General features: G+C 44.2%; 1 protein-coding gene across 1 annotated transcript in view; it reads left to right on the plus strand.

The window, feature by feature from the left end:
* Positions 1–16,226, plus strand: part of TAFA4 (TAFA chemokine like family member 4) — a 194,294-nt gene extending 178,068 nt beyond the window's left edge. Inside the window, exons 5-6 of the mRNA XM_061622055.1 lie at positions 5,441–5,565; positions 14,336–16,226. Coding sequence (XP_061478039.1) covers positions 5,441–5,565; positions 14,336–14,347 — 137 coding nt within the window. The 3' untranslated portion in view covers positions 14,348–16,226. The remainder of the gene's footprint in view (positions 1–5,440; positions 5,566–14,335) is intronic.
* Positions 16,227–18,833: the final 2,607 nt, after the last annotated feature.

Below are 18,833 nucleotides of genomic sequence, written 5' to 3' on the forward strand. Positions count from 1 at the left end.
TAATGGTCTCTGGCTTTGCATGTTAAGAACTGTGGTTTTGTACACTACTGCAGAGCGACAAATCTTATAGTGCAATCCTATGCATGCCTACCCAGAAATAAGTGCCTCTGAACTCAATGAGACTAACTTCCAGGTAAGTAGGTTTAGGATTGCAGCCTTAATCAGCTGTAAAGTCTAAGATAATGCACACATAGTCAAATAATTTAGATAATGGAATTAACATATATTTCCATATTTTATCTTGAAATTTAGTTTAGGTTGTAAAGCAATTATCTACTCTAGTAATTTCTTATGAATTGATGAATTGCATCCACTGAATCAAATTCAGTAAGATATGTATAAACACTCTTTATGGATTCTCTCTGCTCGGAAACACACACACACATACAGAGAGAGAGAGAGAGAGAGAGAGAGAGAGAGAGAGAGAACAATAATGATCACTTTACAAAAATGAAACAGATTAAGGGCAACTGCCTTTGCCAACAATCATGTACTGAGGCTGCTTAAGGGTGCGTTCACACTGCACTTTATTCTGTTATTCTGACGATATCTTACCTGGTAATTTACACATTCCATTTGAGCTTTCACACGACATACCGGGTAGCTCCGGAATTCTGGTGGAATGTAGTACAAGTATAGTGCTAATTTCCACAATAAATGATACCAGAAATAATCCGTTAGCAAGGCTGGGAACCCAGAAGATCACGGGAATTTTTCACTAGCTGCTGCTGCTCACGTGACAGGCATCCCAGCATGCAGTGCTTTCCCACTCTTTAGTCGCACAGATTTTTTTTTTTTTTTTGCCTGACAAACGTTATACTTGTATTCCGGCACACACCCATCTTGATACAACTAAAACAATTTAAAAAGTCAGATCCTAAAGAGAGAGAGCTTGCATGGCAACAGGACAAGATCTCAGACCTCCTACACAGCGGGGAACAGTGTGCATGGGTGAGGGACGAAAACAAGCTGTGTGAAAGACAGTTTTGCAAAATGCCTCTATATCAGCTGAAAAAGTACTGTTCCTTATCGCAAGAGGGACTGCAGTGTGAAAGGGATTTTAGAAATCGGAACAGAAGTGCTACCTTTCTAATCCGTTAAACTAGCGCTATTAGCCCCATGTGTGAAAGCAGCCTAAATCTCATTGAAATCAAATGGATTTAAGCTGCAGCTGACCACAAGGAAACATACTTCTGAGTAAGCATGCATATGATTGCACTGTAAAGCAGCCTGATATTGTGCAGGAATGCAGCATGTATACACAAATGGGTTCAAGGATGTCAGTGGGGTGTGTGTGTTACCCCCCGAATTATAAATGTAATGGTGGGTGGAGTGGGTTCCCAATGACCTGTAGTAACAATTTATAGACCTACCATCCTGCTAGAAATATTTCTGCAGACAGTCTTGCCTGGGTTGATGTCTGTGCTGAAACTGCTGCAGCACAGCAAAACTGGGAGTTTTAGGCTGGTTATGGTGGCAACAGAGACTTATTCCATTCCCCCTTCCCAGCTGAGTCAGAGGGAATGGAAAGACTTTGTGTGTGGAAGAGGGAACACAGCCAAACAGATCAAACACTTTGTCTTGTCATGTTGTATTGGCAGGCCAAAAAAACCAGCAGTGCTGTATGGCAACACCAGAAATGCTGGATCTGGTTGTCCTAGCGATGAAGATACACTCTTACCCTCAGTGAAGTTGATGCAGACCAGGAGTGGGAATCTGTGACCCTCCAGATGTTGCTGGAGTACAATTCCCACCATTCCTGACCATTCACCATGTTGGCTAGAGGTGCTGGGAGCTGGTATCCAGTAACAACTGGAGGGCCACAGGTCCCCCACCCCTGATGTAGGCAAATGTGATTGGCTGCACAGCACCATTATATTGTCATGCTCACAAGGTGATCTTTAATTGGCTTCGATAATAGTAGAGGGGGTCAGACACTCCCCTCACACATTAAAAGAATGCATGAGGGAGTTGTGGAGCCACATGGGCTAGCCTGCCACCACAATTCCTGCCACACCCCCTGCCACCCATGCACCAACCAGTCACATATTTGGCAAACATGAGAAGGTTCCCTATGTGCATATCAATGTACATGCTTGGAACTCCTCTGCATAAGGGGGGGATCCTGATTGGCTCGTTCAAAGGAGATACATTGCTCAGACTATAAAGAAAAGCACTGGTGTTGGGATTTTATAAGATCTGGTAGAGCTGAGTTGGTCCTTGGGTTCATTTGACCCAGTGCTCAGTCAGATGGTAGGACTTGGACTGCAGCCTAGATAGTGCTCTTGTGGAAACTTTCAAGGCTTACGGCAGCAAGTTGCTACTGGCAGGGCAGAAATTAAGGTGCTGGTGGGTAGGCTTCTGTGAGACCTTCTTCAAGACCTCCACAGTAGTTCAAGATACGAGCAGTGTCGCTGAACCCATGGACATGTGTAGGATTGTGCTTTTGTGTTGCCACTATCATGTCTTGTCGTCACTGCTCATCATGAAGGAACATGAAGCAATTACCTTAGGCAGTGGATTACAGAGCAAGTATTGGTTTATTATCTCCACCTCTGTGCATCATTTCTGTCTGTCTTTTAATACACCCAAACTATAGTTCAGAATGTGGGGAATCATTTTGACTTGAGGTAAAGAAATGCCTAAGGACAGCATTGACCTATCCCCCTCATTCTTTAGGCTCATCTATATAGCGGTTTGCTGTTTGATGCTACTCTCATCTTCTTTAAATTTACATGGTTCACATGATGTTACTGGCAAACACAAGCTGTCACACAGTTTCCCCCCTGTAAATCTGTACTAACCCAATCCACTGATAATACAAACAGTGGAGAAAAAAAGGTCTCCACTCTGTTTCTCTAGTGCTTGTTTCTCTAGTGCTTGTACATGCTTTGCTCTGATGCTTTTAGGTGGGTGTGTCAGTTATTCCCGTCTCCATGCCTATTATCTCCTCCTTCCTTCTTTAATTTTGTTTCCTGTGAGGTCCAGCTGTTCTCCTTCATTCTGCTGGCCGTTTTTATGTTGCTGCAAATGGTGCTTTTATTTTATTTCCCCCCTAACTTGTGTGCAAACGCATAACACTGCTCAAACAAAGATGTGTATTTCAGCTATATCCTACCAACCATAGACACAGATATTTACACTTCTGGGTTTTTTAAAAAAGGAACCTACTGCAGGTGGTAGAACAGACTGAGCATGCTTGGTCACCTAGCAACCAGTGGGACTGGAAACGTATAATTAGAGGGTGGGGCCACAAGGAAACAGCAAGACTAATCCTTCCCATAGGAATGTTTATTTGTGTGAATGGGAAGAAACGATTGTGTAGGAACTGCAGATGGTGCAAATCAATAGTGATGGTAAAAGAAGTATATTTGCTATGAAGAAATGCTCCATGTAGATGAGCCCTTTGTCCACATCTCTGCATGAATTGCACAGTCAGACTGGTTGCAATGGCCAGTCTACATTATTACAATGGCCAAAGCCATTAATATGTTTTTAACCTTTCCCCCCCTTTTTAAGATGTTTTAAAAGCTTTTTTAAAAAATGTTTTAAAAGATGTTTTGTTTTAATGTATTCTAAAATCTGTTTTTATGATGTTTTAAAGTGTTTTTAGTGCTTCTGTTTGCCGTCCTGGGTTCCTGCTGTGAGGAAGGGTCAGATATAAATAAAAAATAAAGTGTTTTGCTTCATTAGTGCAACACTATATTCCTTTTCAGACAAGGCAAGCAACTAATCACATAGAGGGGTAGAGCAGGGCTATCCAAGGTTTCCAATGATGGGGAGAGCCTACAAGACATTCTTCTCAAGGCCAGTGAGGGGCTGTACTGGCTGGGCTTGCAATGGTATGGTGGGGCTAGTGGGAGCAACCCCTCTCCCACCTCCAGTTGTTACTCGCATGGTTTGAACATTTGAAAAGGGTTTCAACCTTACAGTGTTGTGCTGCTATTGCATGAGTCTATGCACCTCTTCCTACTCTTTTTTGCTTTGCTAAGGTTACATGAGCAGAAACAGATGCAACTTTAGTGAACTATAGAAAAAAACCCACTTCTGCAATGTTTACAAAAAATACTTGTACCTTTTAATCCGGAGATTTATATTTCCTGTGGTTTGGGGTAAGATTTGTATCTTACATTAGCTGCAAGTATAAATTCTATTTTTGGGAGAGCCTTACAATCATATTTTCAAAAGCAATTGATGCTCTGACCTTCAACTGTTTTGTTGGTAAAGGTCCATTTATTTCTAGCTTGTAGCACCAGAGTATTGCTTTGAGAACCATTCCTCTGCTTCCTGAGCCTGCAATCCTAATCTCTCCTACTGGCACGTATATTATACTGACTTTACAACAATTTACTTCTGAGTAACATGTGTAAGACCAGTCTATGAAATTATTTTTGTAGGAATAATCCTAGAATGGTTCCATCAGCTTTTGTGTGTCAGTCACTATACCTACTTTGAATTAAACATTATGGCTGCATAATTAAACAATATGACATATTTCCAGTCTACCAAATTATGGTTTGGAGTTTGGAGGATCAGCAATAAATAGACTCAAGTGCTCCTTCTGCCCCACCTCATCCCTTCTCCCCTCATGTGCCTGGCTTAATAAAATACCTCCTAGTTTCATCAAGCCACAATTTGTTACGCAATTTAATTTCAATGAACCCTCTACACAAAGATTGAACATCATGGTGTAATCCTGGTTTGCAATCCTCCAATGGAGGGCCTGCTCAAACCAGTGTTCGCTGGTTCACACAAAATGACAAACTGTGGTTTGATGAAAACAGCAAGTCTTCTGTTAAGTTAGTTGCAAGAGGGACAGAGGGAGCAATGAGGGGACAAAGCTGCTCTCATGCTTGTCATTCAATCCTGCTCTTCCAAACTATGGTTTGTAGGTTTGGGGATGTGATGTCTGAATGCAGCCTTTGAGTTTTGCATTCTAATGTGTTCTGATACAATGATTTCACTCACAGAATGTCTCAAAGGAATCACTGAGGCTGTATACATGAGAATAATTTTCCCTAACAGATCAGTGATGCAATTTGGTGGTGGTGCCTCACAATCTGCTTTGGAAAAAGAGTTTCAGAAACAGAAGGACATATGGTAGCAGTTAGGGTGGGTCTGTTGTTCAGGAGAAGAAAATAAATAAATAAATAAATAAATTTATATCCCACCCTTCCTCCCAGAAGAAGCCCAGGGCAGCAAACAAAACACTGTAAAACATCTTAGAAACAGATTTTAAAATATATTAAAACAAAACATCTTAAAAGCATCTTTTTCTAAAAAAAGGTTTTAATACTGCTTCTTCATGCACACCCAAATAGTCTCATTGGAATGTGTCTCGTGGGGTGCACACAAACAGCACCTATTTTTATTGTATTGGGCCTTGATAGCACTTGCTCAATTCTGCTCTTTGAAAAGATATTTTGCTTTCCTCTTCCAGCTGCTATTGTCCTCCAGAAGTGGTGGTGTCATATGAGTCCTTGCCTGGATGGAGAAGAATGTAAAGTGCTTCCAGATTACTCAGGTTGGTCGTGCAGCAGTGGAAACAAAGTCAAAACTACAAAGGCAAGTTAACTTACATTGCTTATTTCCTATCTATGCTTATTAGCCCATTCAGTGTCAAGGGTAGACCTTACCACTGCAGTGACTCCCAAGGGCAGCAATCTGTTTTTCCCGCTAGGAGTGAATGGCAGCAAGTACAGGAGTGTTGGTGTCCTAGTGATCCCAGCCACTGATCATCAAGCTTGCTCTTGTTGGTGTGGTTCTCTTTTGGGTTCAGAACAGTCTTCACCAACCTGGTGCCCTCCAAATGTTTTGGGCAACAATTCCCATCAGCTACAGCCAGCACACCACAGATGACTGTAGAAGTCACATGAACCCAAAAGCAGTCGTATGCTTAATCAAAAGGAGCATCCCACAGTGCAGCTGGGCATGGAGAAAAAGGAGTAATGAAGGCACAAGTGATCAGGACCAAATGCAGTCTGAGCAGAACAAGTCTATATAGTCCAGGAGAATGGGGGAGACTCAGCTGAGTTTAGATTGAACATGAGGAGGCACTGTTCTTCATCATATGTGTGGGTATGGTACGCAGAAATGGCATTCCATTCCTGATTTAGGCCTTTGCACACATTTGAGATTAACTACTGTGCTGAATTAGCACCCAAGAGTGCCCTAACCAGGCTTTGCTTCATTAAAGTAACAAGCTATTAACTTCCCTCTTTGTCGGAAGGCAGAGCTGGGGTCCCAATCCCGGGGAGCTGGATCCCGGAGAGTTGGGAGAAGAGTATTCGGATGGATGGCAGAGGGAAGGGGGAGGAACTTCCCCCCTTTGGAGCGAAGACGAAACAGAGGAACTGCCAGTGATAAGGTCGCTTAGCAACGGGGAGCCTGAGCCCTCCCTGGACATTCTCACGCCTCCCCCTCTTTCAGGCTCAGAGCAAGAGGGGGAAGAGGGAGGGCTGCTCACAGCCGAAAAGCGGGGAGGCAGTTTACCATCAGCCCCTCCCCTATCCCCCATCCTGGAATCGGAAACTTCAGAAGAGGAGGGGGTGATGCTTCCCCCCTCACCGCACACACGCAGACAGCTGAAAAGACAGGAGAGAAGGGGGGAAGGCGGGCAGTACCTGAGGGGCAGTTAAGGAGGAGCGAAAGATTGCGCGCCCGTTTGGCCCCTTCTTAAAGAACAGGCGGGAAGAAGTCCCTTGCTCTGTCAACTTTCTCCCAATGCCGCAGGACCTGTATCCCTGTATTGATTCATGAGAAAACGCAGTCTTTGTTTGGACATTACCCTAATAAAACACGAATTAACTACAGCCGTTGGTCTGGTTCCTGAGTCACATCCTGGGCCTGACAGCTTGACAGAGCCACCTAAATCACCCTCAACGCTCTCTTCACTTGACTGGGACAAGATGTCAAAGGGAGCAGCGGGGGGGACGAACCCCACTTCTGAGATGGAAGAAGTAGAACTCCTGAGGACTAAGGTAGCTGATTTGCAGACGGATGTTCAAGCCCTGCTAGCAGCAGTCAAGGCACTGAAGACAGATAATCAAACCTTGAAGGCCACGATAGACCAGATGCGAACAGCCCCTCCAGCTGCCGTAGTAAAGGTTCCCATTGGATTGCCCCCAAAATACGCGGGACAAAGTGATCAGTTGGCAACCTTCGTGGCTCAATGTGAGTTATATCTGGATGTCAGGCACACGGAATTTCCAGACGATGGGGCTAAAGTAGCTTTCGTGATTAGCCTCCTGGAGGGAGAAGCTGCAAAATGGGTGACTCCGTATCTCGTGAGAAAGGATACTGTCTTAGGAAGGTAACAGAGGATTTATACAGGAGATGACCGAGATGTTTCAAGACCCGCAAAGGGCTGAAACAGTAGCGCGGCAACTAGGCGCTCTGAAGCAAGCTAAAGGGACTGTTTCCAAGTACACTAACGCTTTTAAAATTCTGTCCCAGGAAACTGGTTACAATGACGCCGCCCTGATGTTTATGTGCCGGAGTGGAATAAATGCTGAAATCCTGGATGAGTTGGCCAGGACCTCCCCCCCCGCTGACCTACCAGGGCTCATCTGGCTATGCCTACAGATAGATCACCGGATGGAAGGAAGGCGCCTGGAAAGGAAGCAGGAGGTCCCGAGATACTCAGCCTCTGCATCCTGCAACAAGACCTTTCCCACTACAGGGATGGCAGGTAATGCAACTGAGGGACAGGGAGGGGCTAGGCCAAGACTGTCGGAAGAAGAAAAGGAAAGACGACGCCGGGAACGTTTATGCTTTTATTGTTCAAAGCTGGGCCATGTGGCCAGAGACTGTGGACTGAAAGGGGGGAAAGCCGAGCCGTCGGGAAACTAGAACACCCAGTCCACGTGCAGGCCAGTGGACTGGGGGCAGCATTGTATAAAGGTCCCCCAACGATCCAACCTCCCTCAAAAGGGGTGTTGGTCTTGTCTATTCGGATTACAACTTCCAGAGGGGTGGTGTTTAATTCCACGGCCTTAATTGACAGTGGAGCCTCCACAAATTTTATTGATGCAAAACTAGTCAAGCGTCATGGAATTTCCCGGTGGAAACTGGACGCTCCCCTAGCTGTGGAGACTATCGATGGGAGACCCCTGAAGTCAGGAGGGGTGACACAAGCCACGGAGGAAGTGAAACTTCAAATCCCCGGGCACGAAGAGTTCATTTCGCTATACGTGTCAGATCTCTCGAACTTTGAGGTGATTCTGGGAATGCCCTGGCTAGCAAAGCATGAACCCACAATAAGTTGGAAGGAGGCGGTGGTGTGGTTCACCTCACAGTATTGCCAGGAGAACTGTCAACCTGAAGGAATCAAGAACACCTTAGCGGGGGCAGTGCAAGAGATCGAGCAAGTGACCCTGCCGCCAAAGTATGAAGAATTCAAAGATGTGTTTGATGAAAAAGAGGCAGAGACTTTACCCCCCCACCGCCCTTACGACTGTGCGATTGATCTAGTGCCAGGAGCCAGCATCCCATCAGGGAGAATCTACACTCTCACAGAGAATGAGAGGGAGGCCCTGAAGGAATTCCTGGATAAAAACCTGAGGCGAGGATTCATACGCCCCTCACAATCCCCTGCTGGAGCGCCACTATTGTTTGTGAAAAAGAAGGGGGGGAACTCAGACCCTGTAATGACTATCGCGCATTGAACCAGATCACCATCCCCAACAGCTACCCGCTGCCCCTGATCTCAGAGTTGCTGGATCGACTGCGCTCTGCAAAAATCTTCACGAAGTTGGATTTAAGAGGAGCGTACAATCTGATCAGAATGAAGGAGGGAAATGAATGGAAAACAGGATTCTTGACCGCTTACGGACAGTATGAATACCTGGTCATGCCGTTCGGGCTTTGTGGAAGTCGAGGAATTTTTCAAAAATTCATGAACGACGTGTTTAGAGACTTGTTGGACACGTATGTAATCTGTTACTTAGATGATATCCTGGTGTTCTCAAAGAACCAGGAAGACCACGACCAGCATGTGAAGACGGTGTTGAAGAGACTGAGAGAAAATCACCTGTATGCTAAATTAGAGAAATGTGGATTTGACCTCAAGTCTCTAGACTTCCTTGGATATCGAATCTCAGCGGAAGGCATGGAGATGGACCCAGGGAAAGTAAGCTGCATATTGGACTGGGGCCAACCTGTCACCAAAAAGGATGTACAACGGTTTTTGGGGTTTGCCAATTATTACAGAAAGTTCATTCCAGGGTTTTCCAAATTAACAGCTCCTCTGACTGACTGTTTAAGGGGGAAGAAGAAGTTTCAATGGACAGAGAATGCCACCGAGGCCTTTGAGGAGCTGAAGAGAAGGTTTGCTACTGAGCCCATTCTGCGCTTTGCTGATCCGAACCACCCTTTCGTCGTGGAAGCAGATGCTTCAGATTTTGCCATCGGGGGGGTCCTGCTACAATTAGACCAAGAAGGGAAGGAGCTGCACCCCTGTGCGTACTTCTCTCGGAAGTTAAAGCCTGCAGAGAAGAACTACACAGTTTGGGAGAAGGAGCTGCTGGCCATCAAGGACTCTTTTGAAAACTGGAGACAATACCTAGAGGGGACCTCTCATCGAATTGAAGTGCGCTCCGACCACAAGAATCTTGAAAGCCTCCAAACAGCCAGAAAGCTGAACCAGAGACAGATAAGATGGTCCCAGTTCTTCACTAGGTTTAACTTCCAGATTACTTACCATGCCCAAGCCAAAAACCAGAGAGCGGATGCCTTATCCAGACAGCCACAATACAAAGAAAGTGAATCCGAGGACCAGCCTCAGTACATAATCCCGCCAGAGAAATTAACGTTGGGAGTATGCCAGCCTTCATGGGAAGAGGAACTCAAAAAGGCACAACAAGAAGATGCAGACATGCTAAAATATCAGCAGGAGACGGGACAAGGTCAAGACTCAGAAGTAACCTTTTACTGGAGAAATGGACTGTTATGGTTCAAAACCGCCAGATATGTGCCAGAAGGGGAATTAAGGCTCAGAATCCTACGCCAGTGTCATGATTCCATCACAGCGGGACACTTTGGGATTTACAAGACCATTCAGAACGTGGCCAAGGACTTCTGGTGGCCTAAAATGCGTCGGGATATTGAGAGTTATGTAAAGTCCTGCTCTGTCTGTCTGCGGACAAAAACACAAACACGAAAACTATCAGGACTGTTACAACCGTTGCCTGTCCCACACGAACCCTGGAAGGACCTCTCCATGGATTTTATAACTGATCTACCCAAGTCCCAAGGAATGACAGCCATCTTAGTAGTGGTGGATCTACTTACCAAAATGGCACACTTTCTTCCTTGTGCGGGGGCCTTAGAGGCTAAAGAAACGGCCAAGTTATTCATAAAAGAAGTCTACCGGCTGCATGGATTGCCAAACAGCGTAGTCTCAGACCGAGGAACTCCGTTCACAGCCAAATTTTGGAGAGCAATGTGGAAGCAGTTGCAGACGGAATTAAAACTCTCCTCCGCCCATCACCCCCAGACAGATGGGCAGACGGAACGCCTGAACGCCGTTTTGGAAAGATATTTACGAAGTTATGTGTCCTATCAACAGACTGACTGGGTATCATATTTGCATTTTGCAGAGTTCGCCTACAACAATTCTCTGCACTCCAGCACTCAACAAACCCCGTTCTTCGCTAATTATGGATTCCATCCTAAAGTCTTTCCAAGCAGCTCAGAAGGAATGCTGGTACCGGCAGCTGAGAACTTCCTTAAGGAATTGCAAGCGGCGCAACAGACACTGAAACAGCAGTTAAACGAAGCCAAAACGGAGTACAAGCGAGTTGCTGACCTGCACAGGAAGGAGGGCCCCCCCTTCAACCGGGAGACCAGGTATGGCTGTCCACCCGCTTCCTCCAGAGGCCGGGCAAATGTAGAAAATTACAAGACAAGAGGGTGGGTCCTTTCGAACTAGAAACTCAAATTAATCCCGTGGCGTACCGGCTGAAGCTACCCGACACGTTTAAAATACATCCTGTGTTTCATCGATCCCTCTTAATGAAAGCCGCCCCTCCCAGTGAGTTACGGCCGGGGGAACCTCCCGGAGCTCCACTCCTGGTAAATGAGCAGCTTGAGTTTGAAGTTGAGGAGATCTTAGATTCCAGGATCAGACGCCACAAGCTCCAGTACTTGATTCACTGGAAAGGCTATGGGGTGGCTGACAGATCATGGGAAGATGCAGCTGATGTGCATGCTCCAGAATTGGTAAAACTTTTCCATCAATGTTTTCCCACCGTCCCAAGCCAGACAAGGGGAGGGGGGCACAGCCTGGGAGGGGGGATGGTGTCGGAAGGCAGAGCTGGGGTCCCAATCCCGGGGAGCTGGATCCCGGAGAGTTGGGAGAAGAGTATTCGGGTGGATGGCAGAGGGAAGGGGGAGGAACTTCCCCCCTTTGGAGCGAAGACGAAACAGAGGAACTGCCAGTGATAAGGTCGCTTAGCAACGGGGAGCCTGAGCCCTCCCTGGACATTCTCACGCCTCCCCCTCTTTCAGGCTCAGAGCAAGAGGGGGAAGAGGGAGGGCTGCTCACAGCCGAAAAGCGGGGAGGCAGTTTACCATCAGCCCCTCCCCTATCCCCCATCCTGGAATCGGAAACTTCAGAAGAGGAGGGGGTGATGCTTCCCCCCTCACCGCGCACACGCAGACAGCTGAAAAGACAGGAGAGAAGGGGGGGAAGGCGGGCAGTACCTGAGGGGCAGTTAAGGAGGAGCGAAAGATTGCGCGCCCGTTTGGCCCCTTCTTAAAGAACAGGCGGGAAGAAGTCCCTTGCTCTGTCAACTTTCTCCCAATGCCGCAGGACCTGTATCCCTGTATTGATTCATGAGAAAACGCAGTCTTTGTTTGGACATTACCCTAATAAAACACGAATTAACTACAATCGTTGGTCTGGTTCCTGAGTCACATCCTGGGCCTGACACTCTTCAAAGAAGAGAACCCCCAAGAGTGCAATCCACACCCCACTGAAGTCAGTGGTAAAGCTCACTTTGATCTTAATGGGTTAGCATTGCACCCAAAGGTGCTGCAAGTATCTTTAATTTGATAAGAGGCCTGTGATGGGGCTTTTCCATTTTCTTGTTATTTTGTGAATATACTTCTCACACAGAGAGAAGAAAAAACAAGGACTTGGGATATCCAGATAAGGCACATAAGCCACCTTTTATAACTGGTGTCTTTCTGTGTGTTTAGCTGTGGCTTTAGCTTTTGGGGGGAGGGGCAAGGGGACCTCATTGTGAGTTGGAAATATAAACTTACAGACGCTTTATCTGGAACCTATAAGTTATCCCCAAGTCATCATGAAGCAATCATTATGATCATCATTCAAGGTTCATTACAAAGTTGTGGCTGATATCAGTCCAAGCAAAGATGCCCAGAACTGCATAAAATGTTTTAGTTCTGCATATGAGTAATATTTCCATACTAGTAAATTCATTTGGATAATGGGCAGTCATAACTGGGTCTTCTCTAGAAATGGTAAAGGATGGTACTGCAAATCCTGAATATTAGTGCCTAGTACATAGTGGAAATGTATAATGCTATAACACTAGATACATCTTAGTTTACTGATACATTTGTTATTGAGCTGTCTGGTCTTAGCCAGAAACTGTTGAAACAGCACCTGCAAAGCCATGTTGTGGTACTGGCAGTAGGGAGACAACAGCCTTCTTAAGGTGTTATCTTAATATGTTGAGTAAGCATGCAAGGGGGAGGCAGTGGGGATGAATGCTCTAGCTCCACCTCTCATATGTTGGGAGGGTGACTGTCTGAAGTGAGGAGCCTCCTGTACTTGTGCAGTACAGAACCAGCACCAACAGCAGGCAGTAGATAACAGAGATCCCACCTGATTCTTTATATCCCCATGGAGAGCCTTAGAGAGGACCTGATGCACTGGAATTAATGGGGCAGTGCTCTAGCTGGGAGTTAGCAGAAGGTAATATTTGAGTTTAAGGATATTCAGTGGTGTCTGGGTACAGGTTCAACAAAAACCTTTAGGATAGTGAATGGTCTTGGGTAACTGGTGGGTTGATGCAGACTCCTCATCCAAAAGGTCCTACTATTATTGAGGTTAGAGCAGGCGTGGAGAACCTTTGGCCCTGAAGATGTTGCTGAACTATAACTCCCACCATCCCTGGCCATTGGCCATGCTTGCTGTGGCTGATGGGAATTGTAGTTTAGGAACATCTGGAGGGCCAAGGGTTCCCTACACCTGGGTTACAGTCTGGTTGTTCCTTCTCTTCCCCCAAAGAGACATTTGTGAGGAGTTGCCTCTCAGATTCTGGTCACATCCACACCTTACATTTAAAACACAAAGTATCATGGGAACTGTAATTTACCTCTCACAGAGCTATAGTTCCCAGCACCCTTAACAAACTACAGTTCCCAGAATTCTTTGGCGGAAGCCATGTGCTTTAAATGTGTGGATGTGTGGATGTGACCTAAATATCCAGTGAACCTGAGGGCTTTCAGACCCTTTAGGTAGATGATGGAACTAGTCTGGGATCATGTCAGCGGGGAGGGGTGGGAGGGGAAGTGTTTCACAACAGAGTTCCCCAAATTTCATAATAATAATTTTAATACACACACATGCACCCCAGAGTTTAAAAAACAGTTTGAAGATTTGATGGAAGAGTTGCTAATGGAGAATTGTGTTAGTGGATGTGAAATGGAGACTGCGGGCATGATCATTTCATCAGAACAGATATCACAATTGCTACAGTACATAGTGTTTTTTTTATCATAGTGCCACTAATTGTCAGTTAATATTGACTTGCCTCAAAAAATGCAGTTTCTCTATTCCTGCTTCTCTATGCATGCAGAATATTCCCTATGCACAGAAATAGCAGAATCTAGGAAGTATAAGTCAGTACAGCAGGGCCCCACTTTACGGTGCTTCACTAATGCAGCGGTCTCAATTAGACACAATTAGACTAAAGCCCCACTCATACAGCGCTTATTCCGCTTTTATGGTGGTTTTCAGGCGTCGTGCGCCATTCTATTCAATGTTCTGCTTTTTGGCAGTTTTCGCTTTTCGGCGGGGGTCCGGAACGTAACCCACTGTACCAGAGCTTGGAAAAGTTACTTTTTTGAATAACAACTCCCATCAGTCCAATCCAGTGGCCATGCTGGCTGGGGCTGATGGGAGTTGTAGTTCAAAAAAGTAACATTTCCAAGCTCTGCACTGTACGAGTGGGGCCCTACTGTACTTGAGCCCTTGAAGGTACGGGAACCTCATAAAATCTCTGCAGAATCCATCTCCAACATAGTTTTGTTACTATCTATTTACACACGTGAGTCTCACTTTCCTCTTTTTCTTTGTTTGCAGGTGACACGGTAGCAAAATGTACACACATGCCAAAGCTGGAACCATGGGATTTACAGCTGCATTGCTTGACTATCACTCAGAGACATTAAATTTGTGAGAAAAGCATCAAGTCTGGACTGTCACCTTTTCAAATTAGCTGGCAAGAACTGGAGCAGTACTCCTTTTTAACAAGGAAGACACTTCTCAAGCTATGACTTTCTCACAAAAGACTGAATACATTTTAAAGACAGAAACTTTGAATCTATCCCTTTCATGCTCTAGCTGAGCATCTGTAAAAGACCAACCAAAATTCCTTCCAAAGTGCATAATCTCTAGGACTTTATTCATGACATTGTCAATCCTGAAACCTTGATTCATACAAAGGTAGAAACTGTGAGGTTAAGAACCAGTGATAAATCAGATGAAGGAGCCTCACCATGAAAATGATAGGAAAGACAATCAAATTACTCTTCAAAAATCAACTTCCATATATTTTTACCTGGGATTTATTAAGTATCACATGAAGTGGAGAAGTCAGTCATGAGATTTAATAAATAAGTAGCCCTTGCCAATCTTTGTATTCTGTTACAGTCTGTGCAATTTTTTTAAAAAATCCACACAGTGTTAAGGACAGTAATGGGAATATTCATTCCAAAAGTAGATTGTAGCACACCAGATCATTCCATCCACTGGGGAAACAGCAGAATAGAAGTCTTTATTGCTGTTTTGCTTCCAGAAATTGAAAAAAAAAGCCATTAATTAGATATTTTCATCCCAAGTCAAGAAACATCTAGGTCATGGCTTCACATTCTCCAAGTTACAAATGTTGAAAGTGTAGACCTAGGATAGATCTACAAATGGAAGTGTGTGGGAGGGGCTGGCTAGGTAAGTATATCATTTCTGCACTGATTCCTGTTGGCATTGAGGAATGTTGCAGGACTTTGGGCTGAAGCACCCTACCCATCTGGAGTGCAAAGGTCAAAGATACTGAAACCGAACACTCCAGTTTAGATTCTTACTCATAGCAAAATGTGTAATCTTGTGTAGGGCAAGAAAGAAAATGTAACAAAACTGTGCTACTGAAAGATATATACAAGTTTCCTTCTAATCTCTTAACTCTGGCATACCATGCACTTGCATAGATGGCTCTGAAGTGATAAGAAAGGCTTCAGAATGGGACATGAGTATTTTAATTTCTGTACTGTCACCCATGTATCTGGATCTGATTATTCTTCCTAGTGGCTTTGACCTGCCTGCTGTGACACTACAGTATATCATGGTGCAAGTGCAGCAAAATGAAGAATGTTGGTCCTAAGATATATTTAGTTGCACACTAGACTTGGGATCAGATTGTCAAGATTGTACTGAGAAAGGCTAGTAGAAGACAGCTGGATTTTTGTTACTCTGATTCCGTCCTAATAGGCAGCATATTAAACACTCGTGAGCAAAGTTCTAGATAGAAAGAGGATCTTTACTTTCAGTTAGTTGCTATTTATAATGCTTATAATAATTAAACATCAGTTCCTTGACAGTCCACATTTTCTAGCTCATACAATTTATGGCATGTAATTGTTTCCTATTATTTTAGTTGTATCTCATTCTGGTTTCCATCTTTTCCCCCTAAGTGCTATACGCTTTTGTTTTGTCATCAACCTGCATAAGTGGAACTGTAAAAGGAGGTGAATTTATAGCTCATCTATTCCTGATTTCATCATTTGATTTTAAGATACAGTGGAATGTATTCAAATGTAGTGATGCACTCACATCTCCTTGCAGATGAACTGTCACTGACCCAGCCACGGCTATGCTTTATGTAAATTTCACTGTGTTAACATACAGCCAATTTTTGGAGATCCAGAATTGCCAAAAACTGGAGACGGTGTTGCACTAATTTATTTAATTGTGTATAGGATTTCTTTGCTGCAGTGTGAAGTTGTCTAGAATAATAGTCATTGTTGACCCTTATTCTGTGAGAAATATCCTGAAATATTCATACAATGTTCATTCTGTCAGAGACCTTCATTGAACTTTTTTTCTCCTTTAAAACCAGAATAAAGTTCTACTTTTTTGTTTCAGATTCTTAGTTTAAATAACAGTTGGCATTACTAGTGATTATTGTATTTGTTTATTAATAAATATCTTTTCCCAACCACCTGCTTTAGAAGATCATTCCACTCTTGCTACTAGGAGACAAAGGTTGCCTTTGGGGAACATAAGGACATAAGAAGAGCCTGCTGGATCAGGCCAGTGGCCCATCTAGTCCAGCATCCTGTTCTCACAGTGGCGAACCAGGTGCCTGGGGGAAGCCCGGAAGCAGGACCTGAGTGCAAGAACACTCTCCCCTCCTGAGGAAGGACAGTAGCTCAGTAATAGTGGACATGTTTGTATGCACAAGGTCCAAGGTTCAGTCCCCGGCTTCTTTGTGTAGGGCTGGGAGAGACCCCTGTCTGAAACTTTGGAGAGTCACTGCTAGTCGGTATAGGCAATATTGACCTAGATGGACCAATGGTCTCACTCAGTGTAAGACAGCATCTTTATGTTCCTATGTTTCCTAGCATGTGTAAACTTGCTAGATCGTATCATTCTTTTATTTTTAACTTGCCCTAATTGTCAAAGTGTACAATGACTTAGAAAACAATACAAAAAATATTAAAATATGTCAAAAAATCTAAAAATGGAAAAGGATGTGCAAGCAAAAGAATTTCTTGTGTATTTTGGACTGGCAGGTGGTTCTGTTCCATGTTTGTTTGTTTTCCACTATCATCTGCTTGTACAGTTTTGGTAAATTCAGTTTCATGTTAGCAAAGCAAAGAAGTATGCTAGTCAGTTTCCTGTTAGCAAAAATCTGGTGTCAGGAAAAGCAACAGAAGCTCACAGCATTCAGGATCAGTCCACAAAGATCATGAATGTGCAAACTATTGGGTAGTCCAGTGCCAAGTTTTATTTCAGCTAAATTGTTGCCAATCCCTACATTGTCCCAGGAGATATTTAGGACAGATTCACATGCCAAATTTCCAAGGCATGATACCACCAATAGAAAGGAATCACCACTGTTGAATCTTTATAGAAATGTCCATGCAAATTATCATGTAGACCACTAATCTGGCAGTTTCCTATAGTCTATTTTTTTTGTCTGCTATATTTTCACTTATACAGAGGGTTTGACAAATTCATGGCAGCTAAGCCTATCAATAGCTACTTGTCATGAAAGCAAAATGCTACCTCCAGGTTCAGAGACTTATGACCTATCCATAGGCATCTGGCTGGCCACTGTGGGAAATGGGATACTTTACTTGGCGCACCTTCCTTCTGATCCAGCAGGGCTCTTCTTATGTTCTTATGATAGCATTGCTCATGCCTTTGGGAACTTATTTTGTCTCTGTGGAACTGCATGCCTCTCAAGTAAGATTCATGCATAAAAGTAGTTCAGTAAATTCACTTGGTTCTGGCAACATTTCCAGATTAGCTAGTAAAACAAAAAACCAGTCCCCCATTTAACTCGTACATTTCAGGTTCACACAGGAAAAGAAAGTGAAATAGCCCTAATCTAACACAGTTTTGTATGCTTAAGCCCAATGATTTTAACTGGCTTGAACATGTTTCCGACACAGAACCCTTTCACACTTAGAATCTAACAATACAGTAAATCTACCGCTTGGTCTCAGAAATGTGGGCACACAGTCCCAAGGGATAAACTGGTGCTTAACCCCTAGCAGTTTATATGTCATTGCCTAAGACTGCAATTCTACACACATTTATTTAGGATTTTTATATACCACTTGCATCCTATATGTCTCTAAAACAGCTTCCATACAACAAGCAAATAAATATCAATTAAATACCAAAGATGCAATATAAAACATCAGCATCAACAACAACAAAAGCAACAACCAACAATAACAATCTCTGTCCAGCAATACACATATAGACTAGTGGCTAAAAGTGATCTAAGCATGGTTTCCAAAGGCAGAAGAAACCAAATAGGTCATAACCATATGGCAGAATCCCACAAATGTTGTGGCCATCGGTGCCTCTTAGGAGAGGGAATTTCAAAGCTGCAGAGAATGTTCTTTTCCAAGTCTCCATCAGACTAGCTACATTAGTTGATGGAACTGCAAGCAGCACTCCCCCGTCCCCACCAACCAACTTTATAGTGCAGGTTGGTAAGGGGAAATGCTCCTTCAAATGCCTAGGGTTGTGTCCAACAAAGTCAGTCTGTTACCACAAGGTCTTGCACCTGTGCAATGGGACTTCCTCTCCCTCTCTGCACAAGTCCCTCAAATGTGTTCTGGGTTTTTTCTCTAACCCTCCAGAGCAAATCTATGGATTTGCAAGGAAAGGAGGAGGAAAGGAAATCCTGTTATGTAGGCAGACTTCCTTGCACTAATGAGATGACTTGGTTGGATACAAGCCCTAGATCCCAAATGGTTTATGTTGGAAGTGGGGCAAGGCAACCTGTTTGGGTTCTTTTGTTTGTATTCCAGAAAGGAAGATAGAGTTAGGGTCCTCCATCTGCATA

This window comes from Rhineura floridana, chromosome 3, assembly GCF_030035675.1.
Source record: "Rhineura floridana isolate rRhiFlo1 chromosome 3, rRhiFlo1.hap2, whole genome shotgun sequence".
Lineage (NCBI taxonomy): Eukaryota > Metazoa > Chordata > Lepidosauria > Squamata > Rhineuridae > Rhineura > Rhineura floridana.